The 22,977-nt window shown below is 42.7% G+C and overlaps 1 protein-coding gene across 1 annotated transcript; it reads right to left on the reverse strand.

Moving 5' to 3' along the window:
* Window positions 1-100: 100 nt before the first annotated feature.
* PET117 (PET117 cytochrome c oxidase chaperone) lies at window positions 101-4,035 on the reverse strand (the record flags this gene model as incomplete). Its single annotated transcript, XM_084887668.1, has 2 exons — window positions 101-259; window positions 3,886-4,035. The coding sequence occupies 2 exons, from the start codon at window positions 4,033-4,035 to the stop codon at window positions 101-103; spliced, it is 309 nt and encodes a 102-aa protein (XP_084743794.1).
* Between the last annotated feature and the right edge of the window lie 18,942 nt (window positions 4,036-22,977).

The raw sequence follows: 22,977 nt of genomic DNA on the forward strand, positions 1-22,977 counted from the left end.
ATTGAGTTTAAAAGGACAGTGACCAAAAAAAGGTTGAAAATCTTACTAAGCTATTCTCCATCAACACACTCACATGCACACACACATCAATATTTCACATTCATTTCAAGTCATGTTTTTTGAGATCCTTTGCCAGTAACATCTTCTCTCTTTCGGCTTCAAGTTGCTCAGTCAAAATAATCTGTTCTCCCAAAAGACGGATGTTTTCTTTTTTCCGATTTTGTCTCTCAATGTCTCTGATCACTCCGTCACGAAGCCTCTAAAAATGTAAGAAACAGATTTCAGTAGCACCCTGAACAGGTGGTTCCCATCCTTGTTACATTCAAAACCAAATAACAGGGTTACCAAAATACACTTAAAACTTCCAGACTCCAAATACCCAACTACTATTTTAACTTTCTCTATAAATGTAAAATGTAATTTAAAAAACCCCATCAAATTAATCTGGGGTTATAACATTATTACTTAAATGACTATTGACCATATTTTAAGAAATTCTTGAACATTTATTATAGAAAATTTAATCACAATTTAAAATAACTATCACTATGTTGAATTTTAAAAGTTTAATTGATATATGACACTTAAAATATTTGGTAAGAATTACTACAGTAACTCTGTGAAATACTTTCCTGTTAGCAATTTTCCTAGCTGAATAAACATCAAAGAAAAAAAAAAAAAGATTGCTAAAATATGAACAAGCTACAAGGTAGATGCAAAAAACAAACAAACAAAAACCCAGCTTCTAGTATACAAAGAGAAAAAGTAAAAATTACTAATCAATTTGTAACAGAGAGAGATGGGGGAAAAATAGAATGCCACTAACAGAGGAAAAATTAAAGGCCCATCAATGGTAGTTACTTTGATAAGCACTAAAGAACATGGCACCAAAGATGACTTTTTAAAACATCAATCCAGTCGTGACTAATAACATTTTATAGTCACAGGTCACAAAATGCTCTAATAATTTTCTAATAGCCTTGTGATGCAGAATTAATGGGAGTAGGGGAAGGGGTCTGAACTTGTTTTTTTTTTTTTTTTTTTAAATTATTATGATGTCTATTTAAGACACTTTCATCAAGTATCTACTTGCTGGACCTCGAGGCCTAGAGCTGCATTCCCTATTAGGGGGAGTAGAGGATTCTAAGACTAATAACTCAACTGAAAACCAACTTTCTTGATCACTGACCCCTTGGCAAGAACTCCAGAGACAGAAATGGAAGTGCTCATTCCACTCCTCCCTCCCCAATTCCTCCGATCCTGTGCTCCTTACACCCCCCTACCCCCAAAGCTCACACCTTCCACACCTGTCTGAGATCCTACCCTTTGCAGAGACTGTAGTACATGCTTAGGATCTTGCTCTGCATCCATCATTTGCTATCTTCCTCCAAGTTTCAATGTGTATGCCGACTGCCTCCCACATCTTTCCTGTGCGGTCCACTCAACTACCTTACGAACCACCTCACTTACTACTAACTGTTACGGCTTGTCCACTATTCCAATTCTAACACCTAGAACTCTGGCTCCTCACCTAAGTACTACTTGTTTTGCAGGGTTCCCATGAGGGTTAAAGGTAATGTATATAAAATGCTTAATACAGTGCCTGGTATGTAGTAGACAGTCAAGAAACAATAGTCATTATTTATTTCTTGCTTCCTTGAACCTTCTTGCATTTGAACCTTCTTCTTACATATCTACCAGCTCTTTCCTACTGCTAGAGAGAAAGTAAGCCCACATGAATGATTGGATGTAAGATAAACCCAGGTTATTCTGGTCAATCTTTTCTTCATCTCTAACTTCCAAATATCTAACTTTACCTGTTCTTCCACTCTAGCAGGCAGCCAGGGTTTTTTTTTAGCCAGGGGTTCTTAACCCTGGCTGCCTGCTAGTATCCTCTGGGTCGCTTTTATTTTTTTATTGATTTCAGAGAGAAAGGGAGGAGGGCGAGAGAAACATCAATGAGAGTCATTGTTTGACTGCCTTTTGCAAGCCCATTACTGAGGATTGAGCCCAAAACCCCTGCACGTGCCCTTAACCAGAATTGAACCCAGGAACCTTCAGTCCGTCGCTGACGCTCTATCCACTGAGCCAAACCGGCTAGGGCTGGGTAGCGTTTAAAACCTACTTAATTGCTTTTAAAACATATGTAAGCCCCGCTGATGTGGCTCGGTGGCTGAGTTTCAACCTATGAACCAGGAGGTCCGAGTTTCAATCCAGGTCAGCGCACTCGCTCCGGATTTCCCACTCCATCCACAGTGTGGGGTGTGCAGGAGGCAGCTGATCAATGACATCACTGATGTTTCTCTCTTCCTTCCTCTCTGAAATCAATAAATAAAACATATCTAAGCAGAATCCTCATGCCCAAGAGATTCTGATTTAATAGGCCTGGAGTAGGGCCCAGCCTCAGCTGCATTGTAAAAACTTTCCAGGAACATCGGGGGTGTGTGGCTAGGTTTCAGAACCAAGCTCTAATAATCCAGCCCTACCAGACACTCTCTTGGTAATTCCCTGTTCACTGACCTCAGAGCTGTATCTGACACACACTACTCCATCTCAATTTTTCTTGGGATCACCATCTTTTTCCTTCTTAGGAGGAAGACTTCTGCCTCTATTACAAGAGCTACCCCTTTAGAAGCCCAAATCTCTAGTCTCTTCAATGCCCTTTCATCATTAATCACCATCCCATTCCCTCCTCTCCACACAATTCTTGTATCTTCACGGGCTTCCTCTCCTCTGATTTCCGTGGATTGTGATCACCGAGGACAAAGACCTCATCTGCTTCATATCTGAATACCCAGCACACAGCACAGTCGAATGCAAGCGATGACTTTACTACTGATTCAGGTCACTGCTTTCACCCCTGGCACACTAGGCTCTACCAATACCCTCGCCAAGGTGTCCTCTGAGAGTTCACCTATGATCCAGTTCCTGTTCCCACACTCAACATTCAGTGCTGTTTTCAGTTAGTCTGTCTCCGGAGCGGCTCTGCTTCCAGAGTGTTTCCTAAAAAATTCCTGGCACACAGTGACCCGTCATTAAGCGTTTACTAACTTGAATAAGAAAGTATGGGCAGAGAGACACAGAATGGACAGCCAGACCAATGATCAGTAAGTCAGGATATTTCTAGGAATATAAGTACAAAAAAAAAAAAAAAAAAAAAAGGGAATTTGGAGGCTGGTATCGTTGACGTCCACAAAATCTAGTTTTCATGGAGATCAACCAAGAACTTGTGTGTGTGGATACAGACAATAGTGAGGTGAAGGCCGGGGGCGGGGAAGGGGGGAGGGACAGGCTAGAAGGGATCAACAGGGAAGAGAAGGGACACGTGTAGTATTGCTTTCAACAATAAAGAAAACAACAACACACAACCACAAAACAACATACAAGCATCTCCCCAAATTACGAAGGCGGATGCGGGAATGCTTCTTTAACGTGGGATAAAGTCTTACTAGCACTAAAACACCGTAGGACCAACCTTGGGCCTGGGGGTGAGGAGAGGCCATCACCTGCTGAATGCACCCCAAGGAAACGCCTTCCCGCCTCCATTCTCTGGGGTCCCAGTGACAGTCTGGAAGGCCGTATCCCTGCAGGCTGGCTGCCACTAGAAAGCGGGGCCGCTCACCGCCCCACGGGCGTGCGTTCGCGGGAGCCCAACTTCAGCGGGAGGCCCGGGCTCCCGGCGCCCGAGGCGGGACGGTGGCCCGCACCTCGAGGGCGCACGCGGCCAGGGGGGCTGCAGCCGGGCCGCGGCGCCGCGGGGGAGAGGACAGGACGGGAGAGAAGGAAAGACCAGGACCAGCGGGAAACCACGCGGAGAGAACAGAGACACCCCCCGCCCCCCAAGGCCGCCGCCGGGCCCGGAAGAGACCGTCACGTGACACCGACCTGCCGGTCCTGCCGCTGGTTCAGATGCACGCCAGCCACGGTGGCCGCCGTCAGCACCACCGAGAGGCCCAGCACCAGCTTCGATCTCCTCGACATCCCCGCGCCGGGCGCCCCCTCCCACCACGCGAGGGCCTGGGTGCCGCCGAGCATGCGCCGCCGCCAGTGCGAGCCAGACCCGACCCCTAGAGCGCAGATCCCCAGCCACTGCGATGCCGGCCCGCCGCCAGGCGCGAGCAATCGAGAGCCGAGCGGCTCCGCGGCAATGCGGCTACGGGTGGGACCTGGGGGAGAAAGGAGGGATGCTCTCTCTACCCCGCAGGCGGCAGGGTTAAAGCACTCCCCATTCAAATTCTAAATTAGAGCCCCAGCACCTCGTCGTCGGGGTGAGTTGGAGGGTTGCAGGCCTGCACCTCCTCATTGTATCATCTCCTCGGCCACCTGTGGAGATGCTGGCCCAGGTGCTTTGCTCAATAGCAGCTTCACCAAACTCAGCCCTCATTGTCCCTTTGGCGGGGCAGGTACCACCAGGAGATGGAGGTTTGCTAGTTAAATGTAGACACGGTCACCTGCTCTCACCTTGACGCTGTGGGGCGGCTGGTCAGGGACTGGTTTTCTTAAAATCGTAGTCTTTTGCCTAAAGAGCCTGTTGACGGGGCAGCGACACCTCCTTGCCCCCTGATATGAAAAGAGCTGGTTAACTCCTTGTCCAGGGAATCCCCAAGAGATCACTTTGACACCTTTAGCCTCAGTTCCCCGCCATTTATAAAACAGGATTCCTGAGCCCACATCACTGGAAACATAAATGATGGAATGAGGGAGTGCTTCGAGAATAGCTTAAGGTACTGTCCAAGATGTAGAAAGACGTTTGGCTTTCTAATGAAGTTTTGTCATTAAATTATTCTTTCTTACTGGAATTCACAGAGAACAAACTTTTCCTATGGAAACAACTTAGGGTGATATTAACTTGGGCTCGATCTTAACCTCACCCAAGGGCTCCTTTGACATTCATTTCTGTAGTGCTTTGCTATTCCAGCCTAAGTTATGCAAGTGTAAATGGCATGATTGAGACCGCTCTTAAGAAATGTAATACAATAAGACTAAATAATAAAAAAAGGTAAAATTACCCTTTCAAATGTCATTTTGTGCACAACATATTTCTCAGCTGGAGGAATGTACCATTGAATTGGAAAATAGGAGTCTTGCCCTAATGCACCTTGAAGTTGGAAGCAATTTGATTCAGGGTGTATTTGCATATTTCTGTAAAGAAAAAAACCTATTAGACTATTTTTAATTGTCTACAATTAGACTACTTTTATATTGTCTTCTCCAGATATAATTTCCCTTTAAATCAATAAGCCTTCAACATGTCCTTAGATTGTAGCCTAAAGAGTTAGATGGTCTTTCATCCTATCATCACTAATTTTTCAACGTCTTCTTAAAATATTTTGTTATTATACTTTTAAAAGATCCTTTAAATGTGTGAAATTAAATGATGGATTATCTGTTTAAGTATTTATAAGCCTGAGTAGGATGTATTGTTGATTTTTGTCACATAAATTACTATGTGAGAGAATGACTGCATGCCATCAAACACTAAAACCACCTTTTTTAAATCGTTAACATGATTTCCATCTAGTCTAACTATATTTCTAAGTGTGTGCAGTGTGTTTGAACAAAAGCAGTTTTCTGGGACAACTTGAAGAGTTTCTAGTAATGAATACAAGCCCAGACTTGCTAATTGACTTTTTATTTTATTTTTTCCAACAAACTTTGACTGAATGTGCCAAGAGCAATGGATTCAAGGTTCCCCCATCGCCACTCCATCCCTCAGGCAGCTTAATTTCTGCAAGGAAGACCGATTGACATATCAAATAAGCACAATTTAAAAAGCAGTTTACAAATAGGAATGGTTATGGACTGCATGTTTGTGTGTCCTCCCCGGCCCCCTACTCTTATGTTGAAACCATAACCTCCGATGGCATGGTATCAGGTGGAAAAGCCTTTAATAGGAAATTAGGTTTAGGTGAGGTTATGAGGGTAGAGCCCATGATGGGATTACTGTCCTTGTGAGAAAGAGACTAGAGCTCGAGCTGTCTCTGTACCATGTAAGGACACGGCAAGAAGGTGGCCATTAGCAAACCAGGAAGAGAGCCCTCACTAGAATCTAACCATGCCAGCACCGGATCTCTGACTTCCCAGCCTCCAAAGCTGTGAGAAATACGTTTCTGTTTAATCTACTCAGTCTATGGTATTTTTGTTATAGCGGCCACAACTGAGACAACAATAAACTGTTCCCCCTAAGTGTGGGCGTAGGTCTAACTGCTCTAGAGACAGTATCACCCAACACAGAAGATTCAAGACCAAGTGCTCCATCAGAATCTTCCAGCAACTCTCCTACAGGAACCAGGTGCTATCTGCTCTTAAATTCTCATCTCTCTCTCTTTCTCTCTCAATGGTAAACCATCTCTAATGCTGATTAAATGGAAAAAATCCTGCTTAACCATTGGAGACTCTGGGTGAGAGGTGCTACTGAAATAATCACAGATATACTCACAGGTGGAATTTCTACTACAAGGTCTAAGACTTAAATTTGAAGCCAACTCACCCACAGGGAGGGTAAAAAACATGACTTCATAACATTAGCAAACATTAGCACATTCAGGCACACATTTGGGATGATTAGTAATGTTGAGTATTTTTTTAATCTACCTGTTGACTATTTCCATATATAATACAAGCCTAATATGCTAAGTGTCTGGTCATCTGGTCATCTATTCAATCTGATCTGATTCTAAGAATGGTATTAATTAATTAAAGCATAATATGATAATGATATGCTAAGGTTGCTCAACCGCTCACTATGATGTGCACTGACCACTGGGGGCAGATGCTCTGACTGGTAGGCTAGCTTACTGCTGGGATCTGGCCAATTGGGACTGAACGAGACAGGCTGGACATGCCCTGAAGTCCTCCCATGGTCCCTCCCTGGCTGACCAACCTTCTGCATCCCTCTCCGGCCCTTAGTGCACCGGTGGGGGTCCCTTGGCCTGGCCTGTACCCTCTTGCAATCCAGGACCGCTCAGGGGATGTCAGAGAGCCAGTTTAGGCCCAATCCCGGAGGCCAGGTTGAGGGACCCCACTGGTGCACAAATTCGTACACCAGGCCTCTAGTAAGATTATAAATTCGGAGGATCTAATGTACACCATGGTGACTATCCTATGTAATAAAAGACTAATGTGCAAATAGACCAAACAGTGGAACAACCAAACAACCGGTTACTATAACATGTGCTGAACACCAGGGGAGCATGTACAGAATATGGTGGGAGTGAGCAGCAGGTGGCAGAGTGTGGAACATGGCAGGTGTTGGCTGCGGCAGGATGGTGGAGCAGGTAAGTGGGGGCACCAGACCAAGGCAGGGCACTGGTTGCTGTCATCGGGGCGAGGCTCTGGTAGTTACTGAAAATTCTTTACTCCCGCACACCACTGTCCCGCCTGGCACCTGGCGCCACCCCATCGTCAGTGGGTGAGAGTGGGGCCCACATTGTCAGCGCATTGAGGGGGGGAACAGGGCTGAAGGCACACATGGGACTGGGGCCATGGCAGGAGGGGCTGGGTGGGGGTGTGGAGGATTGGCTGAGACCTGCCCCTGTGCCCAACACAGCCTCATGGCCCACAGTTTCTTTTACAGTGCACAAATACATGCACTGGGCCCCTAGTAGTTAATAATACTATGTGTAAAAATAATAATAATAATAATAATAATAATAATAATAATACTGTGTGTATACCTGAAACTTACTAGGCTAGTAGATCTTAAGCATTCTCACAAAAAAAGTATGTGAAGTGATAGATGTGTGTGAATAGCTTGATTATAGTCATCATTTCATAATGTATAGGTATATCAAATGATCACATTGTACACCTTAAATATGTACAATTTTTCTTTGTAAGTTATGCTCCAATAAAGCCAGAAACAAAAGAAAAATTATATATTTTAAAAGCATTAAGCAGAAAAAAATTATTTACATATATACACATACTCAGGGGAAAAAATGAAGTTCTGATACATCCTATAAGATATGAGCCATGATATCTTGAAAGCATCATGCGAAATAAAAGAAGCTAGTTACAAAAGACCAGGTATTATATGATTCCATTTATATAGTAGTTAATAGGCAATTCCATAGAGACAGAAAGTAGCACACTGGTTGCCAGGGGATGGCGGGGAGAAGGGAGGGTGGGAATGATTGGGGACTGTTAACGGGTTTCATTTTGGGGTGATGAAAATGTTCTAGAATTAGATCATGATGGTGAGTACACAACTCCGTGAAGCACTAAAAACCACTGAGTTGTATACTTTAAAAGGGTAAATTTTATGGTACATTATTATTTTAATAAAGCTGTTAAAAGAATGAAAAATAAAGGTGTTTATATATATATCAACTAATTTCATCTTCACAATAACCCTATAAGATACATGCTGTTAGTATCCCCATCTTCCAGGTGAGGAAACTGAGGCACAGAGAAGTGGGTAACATGACCAGTGTCCAAAAGTTATAGAGCAATCTGGTTGGTTTTTAGTTTTGTCTTCAAAAGACCTAACAGATTAAATGTGCCTGGTTTAAACATTTTAAACAGAGAACATATATCTTTAGTCAATAGATAAAAGAATAATGTGTAAATTTAGAATCTTCCAATTCCATATTTTAGCTACTTAAAAATGGGAGGGGAGAGACAGGCAAGAGAGGGAGGGCGATGTGAGGAGATGCATGGATGGGAGAGAGAGATAAACAGAAGAGAACAGAAAAATGGACTGGAACTCTAAGTAGGTTCTGAGGCAACAAGATTTGCCTCTGGGGGACTTCGGTGGGACCTGCCCATTGTCGTGGCCTTTTGCATCTCTGTTTTGGGGTCTTGCATTCCTCCCTTTAATAGGATAGCCCTGCTGCCCTCCCTTGGGATACTGTTCTCAGAAGTTGGCATCTCTGAGCCAAGCTCTGCTGAAACAAAGAGGTGGAAAGCAGGACTTCTGGCTTCACTCATCCTTTAGGTTTTGGGGCCTCAGTTTCCTCCTCTGCACTATTGGGGCAATGATATGTCCGATTCCTCCTTGGCTTACTGGTTGAGATCATTAATTAATACCATGCCTACATTCAGATCAGCATGTGGTGATAGTGCATGCCACAGCATCCCAGCCAGAGAGTCTCCAGTGGCCCCCTCTGGGAGGCCATAAGACTCACTACCTGGAGAGGGCTCCTGTCACTACCCCTGGGGGCAGTGGCCCTGAATTCTTGTCTTCACAAATGTAGGAGATGTCTGTTTGCTTGCAGCTAAGTGGGCTTTTGGGTGACATCCCAGCATGAGCATTCTCACCTCTCAATGTGCTTGGCCACATTTGTGGACTGGAGTTTCTTTTTCTTTTTTTTAAATAAATCTTTATTGTTCAGATTATTACAACTGTTTCTCCTCACCACCCCCCCCCCCCCGCATATCTCCCCTCCACCTGGTCCCCACTCCACCCTCTGCCCTTACCCCCCCCCCCCCCCCCCCCGCCTGCTGTCTTCATCCATAGGTATATGATTTTTGTCCAGTCTCTTCCCGTACCCCCCACACAGACACCCATTTCCCCCTGAGAATTATCAATCCCCTTCCATTCTATTGCCCCTGATTGGAGTTTCTTCATTGTTTCCAAAGACTTGGTGTGACTGAGTTCTTTCAGATTCAAAACCCAGTCACGCCGAAACCGGTTTGGCTCAAGCCGAAACCGGTTTGGCTCAATGGATAGAGAGTCAGCTTGGGGACTGAAGGGACCCGGGTTCGATTCCGGTCAAGGGCATGTACCTTGGTTGCGGGCATATCCCCAGTAGGGGGTGTGCAAGAGGCAGCTGATCAATGACTCTCTCTCATCGATGTTTCTAACTCTCTATCTCTCTCCCTTCCTCTCTGTACAAAATCAATAAAATATTTAAAAAACAAAACAAAACAACAAAAAAAACCCAGTCACATTGTCAGGAAGAAAAAAAAAAGTCAACATTAGCATTGTTAATAGAATAAAAGAGCTGTTAGATCCTTTCAAAATAATTTCTGAGTGCTGTACATTTATAAATCATTGTTAAAATAAAACAATGGCTTTCACTGACGATAGCACATGTTGGCAAAAACATGGAACAGCTGAATGTTCTGTGTCCTGGTGGGAGTGTCACTGGAACACTTTACTTGTATTTGCTGGAGCTGAACTGGCTTGAACCCTCTGAGTCAGTAATTTTACCCCTCGACACAAGCGCAACAGAACTACACACATGTGAGCACCAAAAGACATGTGCAAGTATATCTGTGCAAATTTCACTTACAGAAGCCAGCACGCCGGTCATCTTGTTGAGAGAGTACTTGCTGGGAGAGGGCAAATGGGATGCTGGTATCATTCTGTTGCTTGACCTGCTTGCTGGTACTAATTGTGTGTGAAAATCAATCAAGTGGCACACACATTTTGTGCTCATATCTATATGTATGACCCACTTCTTAGAAAAACCTTACGTAAAGTTATGAACTAAAAAAAATGGTTTTATATTTTATAATTATTTCTCGCACCAAGAAAGGTTTTTTCCTTCATGATGACTATCACAAATTAAAGAGGTTATCATTTAAAACATCTTGATCAGGAATTATGTGTAGACATTTTATTTTATTTTCATGTTAATCCTCACATGGGAATATTTTTCCATTTATATTTATTTTATTTTATTTTAAAAATAATTCTTTATTGTTGAGAATATTACATATGTCCCTTTAATTCCCCCATTGTTTCACTGATTTTTAGAGAAAAAGTGGAAGGAAGGGGGAGAAACAGAAAAAAAGATACATCCAGCCGAAACCGGTTTGGCTCAGTAGATAAGAGTGTTGGCTTGTGGACTGAAAGGTCCCAGGTTTGATTCCGGTCAAGGGCATGTACCTTGGTTGCGGGCACATCCCCAGTGGGGGGTGTGCAGGAGGCAGCTGATCGATGATTCTCTCTCATCGATGTTTCTAACTCTCTGTCCCTCTCCCTTCCTCTTTGTAAAAAAACAATAAAATATATTTTAAAAGAAAGAAAAAAAAGAAAGAAAAGATACATCCATTGGTTGCCTTCTCCACGTGCCCTGACTGGGGCTCCTGATGGAGCCTGCAACCAAGGTACATGCCCTTGACCAGAATCAAACCTGATCTATCCACTGAGCCAAACCCACTAGGGCTATGTACAGACATTTTAAACATAAAATTTAAACATTTTAGACTCAGAGAAATAAGCTCTTCTAGTTTTTCTTATGGTGCCAATTTAAATACAGTTTTATTTAAGACACTGCATTTTCCACTTTACAATGCAGTGCTTATAAAGTGCACCATTATTTTCTTTCCTTGTGTCTAGTTTTTCATTAGAAAAATCACAGACTTGTTATCAGAAAATTTTATACAAATTCAATGCTTAAATCTGTCCCAATACTGTTTTTATTTTTCTTCTCATAATCTATAGTATCATAGTTTTTTGTTTTTATTTTATAAGAATATTATATAAAGAAAATAGGGATAATCATTATCTGTAAACTCCAGTTGAAATGATCCAAGTTCCCTCAAGTTGATCCCAGTGAGCTACACAAATACCCTATTTTTAATGTTTAACAGGGTGGGACAAAGATTAGGAAGCATGATTAATTAACACTTTTTGCTCTTAGGCCAGAACTTCTAAACCTTATATCTGCTTTTATTCTATTCTAGAGTCTTAGTATCCTGAAATCACATCAGCTCCCATCCCTCGCAGCTTTGGACTGACCCAGATGTGACCAGAATGACCACTGCTGTCCTGGAGGCGACAATGGTTCTACATCCACAGCTTCTGTCCCTTCAATGTCAGTTCTGATGGGAGCTGGAGAAGGGGGTAGTGGTGGCATTAAAACAGGAAGCCTTAGAAGTAAATCTGCTCAGACTCAGGTGTACTGGAGGTCTAGGAGCTTCAAGATACCCATCCCTCTCTGAGTTCTAAAAAATTGAAGTCCAGCATGGCTCAGCCGTTGAGCATTAACCTATGAACCACGAGGTCACAGTTCGATTCCTGGTCAGGGCATATACCTGGGTTGCAGGGGCTCAATCCCCCAAATTGGGGTCTAAGTGCAGGAGATAGCCGCTCAATGATTCTCTGTTGTCATTGATGTTTCTATCTCTCCTTCCCTCTCCTTTTCTCTCTGAAATCAATAAAAAAATATTTTTAAAAATTAAAAAAAAACTTGAAGTCCTTTAGAAATTGATTGTTTGCATGATAATTCTTATGCAAAATCACTAGAAGACAAAACCACTGCCACCAGATTGAACTTGCCTTCTAAGACAAAAATATGAAGCTGACTTTCTTTTTTTTTTTAAAAAAATATATTTTTTATTGATTTTTTACAGAGAGGAAGGGAGAGAGATAGAGAGCTAGAAACGTCGATGAGAGAGAAACATCGACCAGCTGCCTCTTGCACACCTTGTACCAGGGATGTGCCCGCAACCAATGTACCGGAATCGAACCTGGGACCCTTCACTCTGCAGACCGACGCTCTACCACTGAGCCAAACCGGCTTCGGCAAAGCTGACTTTCTTAAAAACCTCTCAGTGGCCCTCCATTTCTATAGGATAAAGCCCCAAACTCTTTAGAATAGCACTCTGCCCTATGCACTTCCCCGCCTCAGCCTTGTCCAAATAAGAGGAAACATCAAAAAGAAGGCTTGGAGAAGAACCAAGAAATGAAAACTAGTGGAGGGGAGTACAGTCATGTCCCTTTGTTTGATCAACATGGTCACATAATGCTTGTCCACCTTCACTCATGCAAGGGTGGGACTTGAAAAATGCCTCCACAACTGAGTGTGTAATTTGGCTTGTGTTATGTGGGCTTGAATCAGGGCCAGGTCCTCACAGCTAATATGGGAGAGCTGGTTTCCAAGTCACCTCTGTCTTAGAGAGCGTTAATCACCAGCACTCTAGTGGGAGGCATTAATGAGAACACAGGGATTGGGAGGTTTAAAGTGGAATAGATGGTGGCACAACTAAAACAGGTGAGGGCAGAGGCATGAGGCAATGAATTAGGAAGTTGTGTGGGGCAGGGCTGAGAAAGAAAGAAGAGGCCGGGAGAAGTGGTTTGTTTGGGAATAAGGTGGAGAATGTCAGCTGAATTGATGCCAGTGACCAACTTTTTTTTTTTAATTGTGTAAAAGTTACAATGCCAGCACCCATTGATTGCCGAAATAGCGCATGACCTGGCACCCCATATTGCACCATTATGACTATTTAAAATGCAGATATAAAGTTCTGCCTTGTGTATGGGCCTAATGGGGGCTCTACAGGTGGCTAATACTTTGGGGCCCCATCTTCCTCAGGCTTAGGTTCTAAAGTCAGCCATCAGCATATAAGTAAAAAATCACAGTCAAAACTTCTCTTGAAAATACCCTAGAAAGATGACATATTGGAGACAATAGACTTTCTCAGTTTTTCCTCTGGCACTGGAATTGATCACTGAATTCAATGGAGGAGCTACCTGATTGATTTGGAATTCTGCATAAGAGATTTGTCTCTTCTCTTCCCCATTTATTAGTTTAATTAATCATTTATTGGTATCAGTTTCATGATTCATGACACTTATTTTATATTTTGGGTTATAATGCAATATTACTTTATTCCGTTGCTCAGGTTGCTCAGCTTTGGCCACTGGGAGCTCTTTTCATTGGCTTCTGTAACCTTTGATTTATCCCAATCAATGTGGGTTTTTCTTTTTTCACTCTTATTTTAAAAAAATATATTTTATTGATTTTACACAGGAATTGAGAGGGATAGAGAGTTAGAAACGTCGATGAGAGAGAAACATCGACCAGCTGCCCCCTGCACACCCCCCACTGGGGATGTGCCCGCACCAAGGCATGTGTCCTTGACCGGAATCGAACCCGGGACCCTTCAGTCCGCAGCCCGACGCTCTATCCACTTGGCCAAACCGGTTTTGGAGTTTTTTTTCACACTTATTTTTTAATTGATTTTTTACAGAGAGGAAGAGAGAGGGATAGAGAGTTAGAAACATCGATGAGAGAGAAACATTGATCAGCTGCCTCTTGCACACCCCCTATATGCCCCTGACCAGAATCGAACCGGGACCTTTCAGTTCACAGGCTAATGCTCTATCCACTGAGCCAAACCGGTTTGGGCTTTTTTCACACTTCTTATTTTCTGGCACTACCATACGCTCCAGGCTCATCTTGGATATTTTTAGTCCCAGTCCTAGAATCAGCCATTTCTCCAAGGATCCCTGGTTCCTTTTATTGAGTAATTAAAGGCCCAGTGGGGGGGAGGGGTCCCTCAGCCTGGCTTGTGTGCCCTGTCGCAATCTGGGATCCCTGGGGGGTGGGGTCGAGGGTGGGGGGGAGTGTCCGACTGCTTAGGCCCACTCCCTGCAGACATCCCTGTGGGAGCTCACTGACCACCAAGGGGCAGCTCTGGCCCCACCCCCTGTTGTCCCACCCCCCCCACCCCCATCGTCGTCCCCTCCCTCTGCCCCTCTGCCCACTGGCACTCTCCTGGGCTGTCCTGGCACCACTCGCTTGCAGGCCCCACCACCCCCCACCAACCTGTCGTTCTGCCATTCAGTGGATTTGCATATTAGGCTTTTATTATATAGGATGGTACTAAAAACCAAGATTTGGGTCTATGTGTGCTTGTTGCCATTGGAGTATTGTTTTGTTTAGGCCCTGTCAGATGACAGACCAAATAAATATGTGTGCATATACTAACCTGTATATATGCACGTAGCTATAAATATTTCTCTATATATAACTATCTGAATCTATATTAAGTTAAACATGATGTCTCCAATTCTAATTCATCCTTACATGGATTATTTTAGTCTCCTCCCTCTGTTTATCTGTAAATTTCCTCTCCAACAGTAATATGCCTGGCTCCCATCAGTCTCCATAAATTTATTTAATTGTTCCATTTTGGTATACTTTAGTAGCGTAGTCTCAGTGTTGTTAACCTGTACCCTCAAGGGGAATCATGTTATCAATGAGAACAGCATGCTTTTTTTGCAATTCCTTTGCTTTAAGTCTTACAGATTCCATGAATTTCCAAAGTTATTAAGTCAACACTTTTTCCCCTACTCCTGTCAGTGAGATTGTTTCATATATTTATAATACAGTTATTGCCGGAACCAAAAACCTTTGAGAAATTTGATGAGACCTCCAAGAAGCTTTGTGAGACCTTCAAGGACCTTAATGAGAATGTCAAAAAAATGGAAAAGGACCAGCCAGAAATTAAGCATACAAAGTCTGAAATAAATAATATACAGAAACTCAACTATAGATCAACATGCCCCAAAGATCTGAAATATAAGAAAGCAAAAATCACCCAACCAGAAAGGCAAAAAGAAAGAAAAATTCAAATGTGTGAGGATAGTGTAAGGAGCCTCCGGGATGGCTTAAAATGTACCAACATCCGGATTTTTGGGGTGCCAGAAGAAGAGAGCAAGCAGAATATTGAAGGCTTAATGGAAGAAATAATGACAGAAAACTTTCCCTACCTGGTGAAAGAAATAGACTACAAGTTCAGGAAGTGCACAGGACCCCAAACAAGAGGAGTCCAAAGAGGAACACACCAAGACACATCATAATTAAGATGCCAAGAGCAAAAAACAAAGAGAAAATCTTACAAGTAGCAAGAGAAAAACAGCTAGTTACCTACAAGGGAATACCCATACAACTGTCAGCTGATTTCTAACAGAAACTATGCAGGCCAGAAGGGAGTGGCAAGAAATATTCAAAATGATGAACAACAAGAACCTACAACCAAGATTACTCTATCCAGCAAAGCTATCATTCAGAATTGAAGGTCAGATAAAGAACTTCACAGACAAGAAAAAGTTAAAGGAGTTCATCAACACCAAACCAGGATTACATAAAGTGTTGAAGGGTATTCTTTAAGAATAGATAATAAAAAGATTGTGAATGTATTTAATGTCACTCTTATTTACCACAATGAAAAGATAAAATATGAGCTAGTAGGGTTGAGAAGTCAATGCCAAATGAAATTTGTCAGAGTATGCATTTTGAGTATTACTCTCAGTATAGAATAGACACTGCTGATAATAAATCAAGAGACCTAAGGAATAGACTTAAATAGACAAAATGAAATTGAAATAACCAGAATTTAAAAGGATTAGAAAGAAAATTATAGATGTGAAAAATAGGCACAGAAAATCCAATCCTATATAATAAAAGGCTAATATAAAAATAGATTGAGCCGGGACCGGTTTGGCTCAATGGATAGAGCGTCGGCTTGGGGACTGAAGGGACCCGGGTTCGATTCTGGTCAAGGGCATGTGCCTTGGTTGTGGGCATATCCCCAGTGGGGGGTGTGCAAGAGGCAACTGATCGATGATTCTCTCTCATTGATGTTTCTAACTCTCTATTTCTCTCCCTTCCTCTCTGTACAAAATCAATAAAATATATTTAAAAAAAAATAAAAAATAAAAAATAAAAATAGATTGAATGATAAAATGACTGGCTGCTATGACATTCACTGACCACCAGGGGACAGCACTTCTCAGCCAGAAGCCAGGCTCACAGCTGGTGAACACAGTGGTGGTGGCAGGAGCCTCTCCCACCTCCACAGCAGTGCTAAGGAGGGTGCAGGCTGGCTGAGGGAATACCCATACAACTAGTGCATGAATGTCACGCACCAGGCCTTTTGTTTATTCAGAATTAGTGTCCCTGAAAGAGAAAACTAAAGACATAGAACAGAAAACATATTTACAGGTTAAATTTAAGAAATGTTTCAGAAATAAAAGAAGTATGAATGTACAGAATAAATGGGAACATCATGTCCAAAAATAATTTGTCTCAAAAACGTATTCAAGTAACTGGATTTAAAAGATAAAGGGTGTATACTTAAGGCAAGCATGCTAAGTAATTAAGTAACTGAAAGGAAAAATCATGCTGTCCTGAAGTCTCCACAATTATTTAATATTAGAAAATAGATGAGCGAAGTCTACAAAATCCTCACAGAAAGCAAGTGTGACCAAAAAATTTATACCCAGCTCAACTGTGCTTTATGTACAAAGCCAACACACACAAAAAATTTTTAAGTGTGCAAAAATTCAGGAAATACAGTTTCCTTTAAAGCTTTAAAGAGAGAGAGAGAGAGAGAGAGAGAGAGAGAGAGAGAGAGAGAGAGAGAGAAGAGAGAGAGAGAGAGAGAAATATGTTTCTTAGAAATGTATTTGAGAGCTGAAACCGGTTTGGCTCAGTGGATAGAGCGTTGGCCTTCAGACTGAAAGGTCCCGGGTTCGATTCCGGTCAAGGGCATGTACCTTGGTTGCAGGCACATCCCCAGTAAGGGGTGTTCAAGAGGCAGCTGATCGATGGTTCTCTCTCATCAATGTTTCTAACTCTCTATTCCTCTCTCTTCCTCTCTGTAAAAAATCAATAAAATATATATTTTTTTAAAAAGAAAGAGAGGAGGAAGAAGAAAAAAGTAAAGGTAAAAAATTATGAACAACAAAAAAGCATCAAATACGTACCTACCAACAAGCGGATCTAAAAATCAAGAGAAGAAAAAAAAATCTGAAGAACAAAATGGACTGGTGAATACAATAGAATCAGGGACACAGAAAGAGATTGGACTAACAATTCACAGGGGGAAAGGGGTCAGAGGGGTGTGGGAAGAGATTGGACGAAAATCTTACACCTATGGATGAAGACAGTGGTGGGGGTACGGGTGTGGTGTGGGGTTGGGAATCAGGTGGAGGGGAGCTAAGGTGGGGAGGGGAGAGGAAGACCTATAATAATCTGAACAATAAAGATTTATTTTTTAAAAAGTGATATAACTAACAAAAGCTGAAAAGAGAAAGAAGGCTGAAGTAGGGTACATATATTGATTTCCTAAATTTCGTAAGCATGTCAAAACTCTGGGGTATTACTTATACAAGTCAAAGTAGACATCTGAAGTATAGAACTTAATGAACTTTTATAAATGAATACATCCATGAAGTCACCACCCAGATCAAGATAGAGCATATTTCTATGTACCCACCAATGTACCCTTATGTCCCATTCCAGTCATGATCCTGACTTAGGTTCATCTTGCCTGTTTTTGAGCATTATATAAATGGGATCATACAATGTGGTCCCTTTGTGTCTGGCCATTTTCACTTAATATTCTGTAAGATGCCTAGCCAGTGTGGCCCAGTGGTTGAGCATCAACCTATGAACCAGGAGGTCATGGATCGATTCTTGGTCAGGGCTCATGCCCAGGTTATAGGCTCAATCCCCAGTGTGGGGCATGCAGGAGATAGCCATTGATGATTCTCTCTCGTCACTGATGTTTCTATCTCTTCCTCTCCCTGCCTCTCTGAAACCAATAAAAAATACATATATTCTGTGAGACTTATGCATGCTATTGCATAGTATCAGTAGTTTGTTCTTTTTAAAAATATATATTTTTATTGATTTCAGAGAGGAAAGGAGAGGGAAGGAGAGATAGAAACATCAATGATGAGAGAGAATCATTGATTGGCTGCCTCCTGCACGCCTCCTGCACACCTCCCACTGGGGATCAAGCCTGCAACTTGGGCATGTGCCCTTGACCGGAATTGAACCTGGGACTCTTCAGTCAGCAGACTGACGCTCTATCCACTGAGCCAAACCCGCTGGGGCTAACTTGTTCTTTTTCAGTGCTGGGCAAGGTTTCTTAGCATAGACATAACCCAGTTTACATATTCTCCTGAATGGACACTTGGGGGGTTCCCAGTTTAGGCTGTCATAAATGAGGTGCTATGAACATTTGTACACATATATTTTAAAATATATTTTATTGATTTTTTACAGAGAGGAAGCGAGGAGAGGAATAGAGTGTTGAAACATCGATGAGAGAGAAACATCGATTTAGTTGCCTCCTGCACACTTCCTACTGGGGATGTGCCTGCAACCAAGGTACATGCCCTTGACCAGAATCAAACCTGGGACCCTTCAGTCCACAGGCCAATGCTCTATCCACTGAGCCAAACTGGTCAGGGCTGTACACATATTTTTTAAAAATTATTTTATTCTTTATAGTCTTTTTGGTACACCATTTATGAATTTTAAGATATGTTTAAATATATACAACCACTGAACAATCAAGATATAGTCTGTCACTCCAAAGAACTCCCTGCTAATCCTCACCCCTAATCCCTGACAATCACCAATCTAGTCTCCATTACCACAGCTTTGTCTTTTTGAGAATGTCATAAAGATGAAATTGTATAATATGTAACCATTGGAGGCTAGCTTCTTCCACTCAAATAATTCCTTTGATATTCATCAATAATCCATTCCTTTTTATTGCTGACATTATTACATGCTTTTTGGTAGACATCGTACTCACTTCTACTGGCTATGCTATTTTTTTTTTTTTTTAGCTTTTTAAATTATTATTATGTATTGGTTTTGGGTGCACCAATCACATACTTTACATAGTGTTCCCCTCAATATTTTCAGTACCCCAACTGGCACCACACATAGATGTCACAACTATTGGGGATACTTCGAGGAGGGCAACTGCTTGGTCAGTTTCACCAGATGTTTAACTTTAGTAGGTACAGCCGAATACTTTTCCTACAAGGTTGAGCCAGCAATTCGAGATGGTTCTGATCGCTCCCTGTCTTCACCAGCACTTGGGAAACATCCTGGCCAGTGCGGTTGAAAATTTCAGTTGTTCTGATAGGTGTGTATGCAAATTCAACTTTAAGGTTTGTCACAAACCATGGAAAGAATTAGCCATCTTTCGTAGCAGATGCTATTGGTGACCTGCCCAGATTCCCTGGGATCCCTTTTACTGTCCCACAGCTGCTGCAGGTGCTGTTGCTAATGGCTCACACCTGGGACTTTATCCAGCTCGGGCCCTTGGACCAATAGAGCTGCCACACAGTTCTCCTCCTGCTCCCCTAGGCCTCAAACACAGGGGGTGGTCACAGGCAGTCCTGGCTGTGAGGGGGTACAAAAGCCCAGTTCCCCTGCTTCCAGGCAGACTTTCACAATGATGCAATTTATACGTTTGAGCTCCCCAGGGATCAGGCTGCGAGTGACCTCACCTGAAACCCCATCCTTGTTTGGCTGTGGGGTCCTACTCCCCTCACTCCCTTACAAGGTTTTCCTGTGAGCACCACCCTATAAAGCAGTTAGGCAAGAACTCCCATTTTCGGCTCTGCTGCTAAGGAACCTGACTCCCCACAGCTTTGCAACATCCATTTCTCCATCCTCCGGCCCAAGGGCCCCCTTTCTGTGAATACTGTTAGAAAAACTAGATGTTTGATTGCAACTCCCAGATAACCTGATAACCGGTGGCTTAAACAAACAAGGATCTGTGTGTTTTCTCCAGCAACTTTTGCCTCAGCCTCAGTGTGACAAGTGCCAGTGAAGTGGCAGTTTTCCAGGCAGAACTAGGAGATAAATGAAGTTACCCTTGACCACACCACTCACGGTCAGGACCCTTCTGCCTCTGTTGGGCCCCCTCCTGCTTTCCTTTCCATGATTCCCAGTGTTGTCCGAATGCTCCGTCCAGTCATTTTCAGTAAAAATATAGAGAATTTTTAGTTACTTGGGTGCTTCAAAGACTCTGCACACGCAAATTAATATTTTATGCCAAACAATAGAAATTTTAATTCCTGGGATTTTTATCATTAGGTAAATTAATAACTGTGCAGTTAATTTTACTAACATAGAAAGGGAGTGGACTGACAATTCTCAGGGGAAGTGGGTATGAGGGATGCAGGAAGAGATTGGATAAAAATCTTACACCTATGGATGAAGACAGTGGCAGGGGGTAAGGGCATGGGGTGGGGTGAAGAATCAGGTGGAGGGGAGCAATTGGGGGGAAGAGGAACACCTGTAATAATCTGAACAATAAAGATTTATTATATATAAAATAAATAAATTAAAAAAAACTTATTCTCTTCAGTGATCATATAAACTTATCCATGTTCAGTATTTTTAAAAAAATATATTTTATTGATTTTTTACAGAGGGGAAGGATAGAGAGCTAGAAGCATCAATGAGAGAGAAACATCGACCAGCTGCCTCCTGCACACGTCCTACCAGGGATATACTCGCAACCAAGGTACATGCCCTTGACCGGAATCGAACCCGGGACCTTTCAGTCCGAAGGCCAACGCTCTATCCACTGAGCCAAACTGGTTTCAGGTTTGTTCAGGTTTTTTATTGTTTATTTGTTTTCAATATTTTTTTTATTGATTTCATAAAGGAAGGGAGAGAGAAAAATTAAAACATCAATGATGAGGATCATTGATTGGCTGCCTCTTGCATGCCCCTTACTGGGGATTGAGCCTGTGACCCAGGCATGTGCCCTTGACCGGAATTGAATGTGGGAGCCTTCAGTCCACAGACGGAGGCTCTATTCACTGAGCCAAACCAGTGACAGTCATGAGTTCTTTGGTTCAATTAGTGTTTGTAGAGGGCCTGACCCAGGCTCTAAATAAGGTGTGGGGATTACAAATATGAATAACATATTGACTTCTCTTTTAAAGATTCTGGGTGTACACATACCATTACACTTTTCACTCTATTGTGATTGTCGGTTTGTTAATTTCTATCATTTAGATTGTAAGCTTCTTGAGGTCAAGGACTATGCTTTATCTCTCCTCCTATAATTAGCATAGTGACTTTAAGACCCCACATATGTTTGTGGAAAGCAAAGTGGTAGAGAAGGCTAAGGGAGAATGAAGAAAGAGAGGTAGGGAGGGAGGAAGGTGGAGTAAATTAAAGATTCACTAATTCCTTGTGTTTTTCCCCACTGAGAGACAGAGTCTAGTTCTACTTCCCATGAATCTAAGCTGATCTTGTGACTTGCCTTAACCAGTAGAATGCAGCAGCATGATGCAAGTCCAAGCCTACGCTTTAGAACACATGTGTCAAACACAAGGCCCGCGGGCCAAATCCAGCCCGCCAGGCCTTGCAATGTGGCCCGCACCGCGCTGTCATCACTGCACTCCACTGTCAGTTTATGACATTGTCAGTTTATGACTGTTCAGTAAACCATTCGGCCCGCGATTTAGGCTGGATTTTAGATTTTGGCCCCTTCTCTGATTGAGTTCGACACCCCTACTTTAGAAGGTCTGGTAGCTTCTGCTTTTGCTTTGTGGGGGAAGCCAACCCCATGGAAGAAGTCCAGTCATCCTGAGACTACCATGCTGTGAAGAAGCCCAAGAAAACCTCATGGAGAGACCATGCAGCGGAGAACTGAAGAACCCAGCTGACTGCAAGGGCTGAGGCCTGGACATATGACCCCAGTTGTTCCAACCAGACCTCAGCTCTTGGAGCCATTCCAGCTGAGGCTCCAGACATCATAGAACAGATCTGAGCTCTGATCAAGGTACTAATCCACAAAATCAGGTTCAAATGAAATGTTTTTTAAACCACTGAGTTTGGGGGGTGTTTTGTTACACAGCAAGAGACATCTGAAGATATTCACCACCAAAAGGACAATTGACAATTTATTATCACCAATAGTTTTTATTGTATTTAAGATATGCCTGCGGGAAGAGAACAATTCTTTATACACATCACTCGGGTCTCCAACTCCGTGGTCACATGGCCTCTTCTGTCCATGGGATCTCTTTCTGTTCCCTCTTATAGGAACACTTGTGGTGGCATTTAAGTCTCCCACCCCCAAGGTAATCCAGGATAATATTTTCAATTTAATCAAACTGACCCTTTTCCCAAATAATATAATATTCCCAGGTCTCAGAGGTTAGGGCTTGAATATGTTCTGGGGAGGGGGCATTTTTCAGCCTACTTCAGTGGGAGAGAGGAAGGAAAAGAGGTGAGGACATCAACTTGCCAGCTTCTCCCACTTGAAAGGCCACCTTCTTTTAGAACAGTACTGCCCTCCCAAATCATTCTTTCTGACATGACCTAAAAGATTTCAGCTTTATGTATGCATTATCAATTCCGTCATATGGTGGCCATGACCATGTGACTCTAACTCTCTGACTGTAGCGAGTGTGACTGACTCTGAGCTTCAGCCACTACACTCTGAAGTCCATCACTGAGT

Source organism: Pipistrellus hanaki (assembly GCF_964339955.1).
Source record: "Pipistrellus hanaki genome assembly, chromosome: 6".
NCBI classification, from domain to species: Eukaryota; Metazoa; Chordata; class Mammalia; order Chiroptera; family Vespertilionidae; genus Pipistrellus; species Pipistrellus hanaki.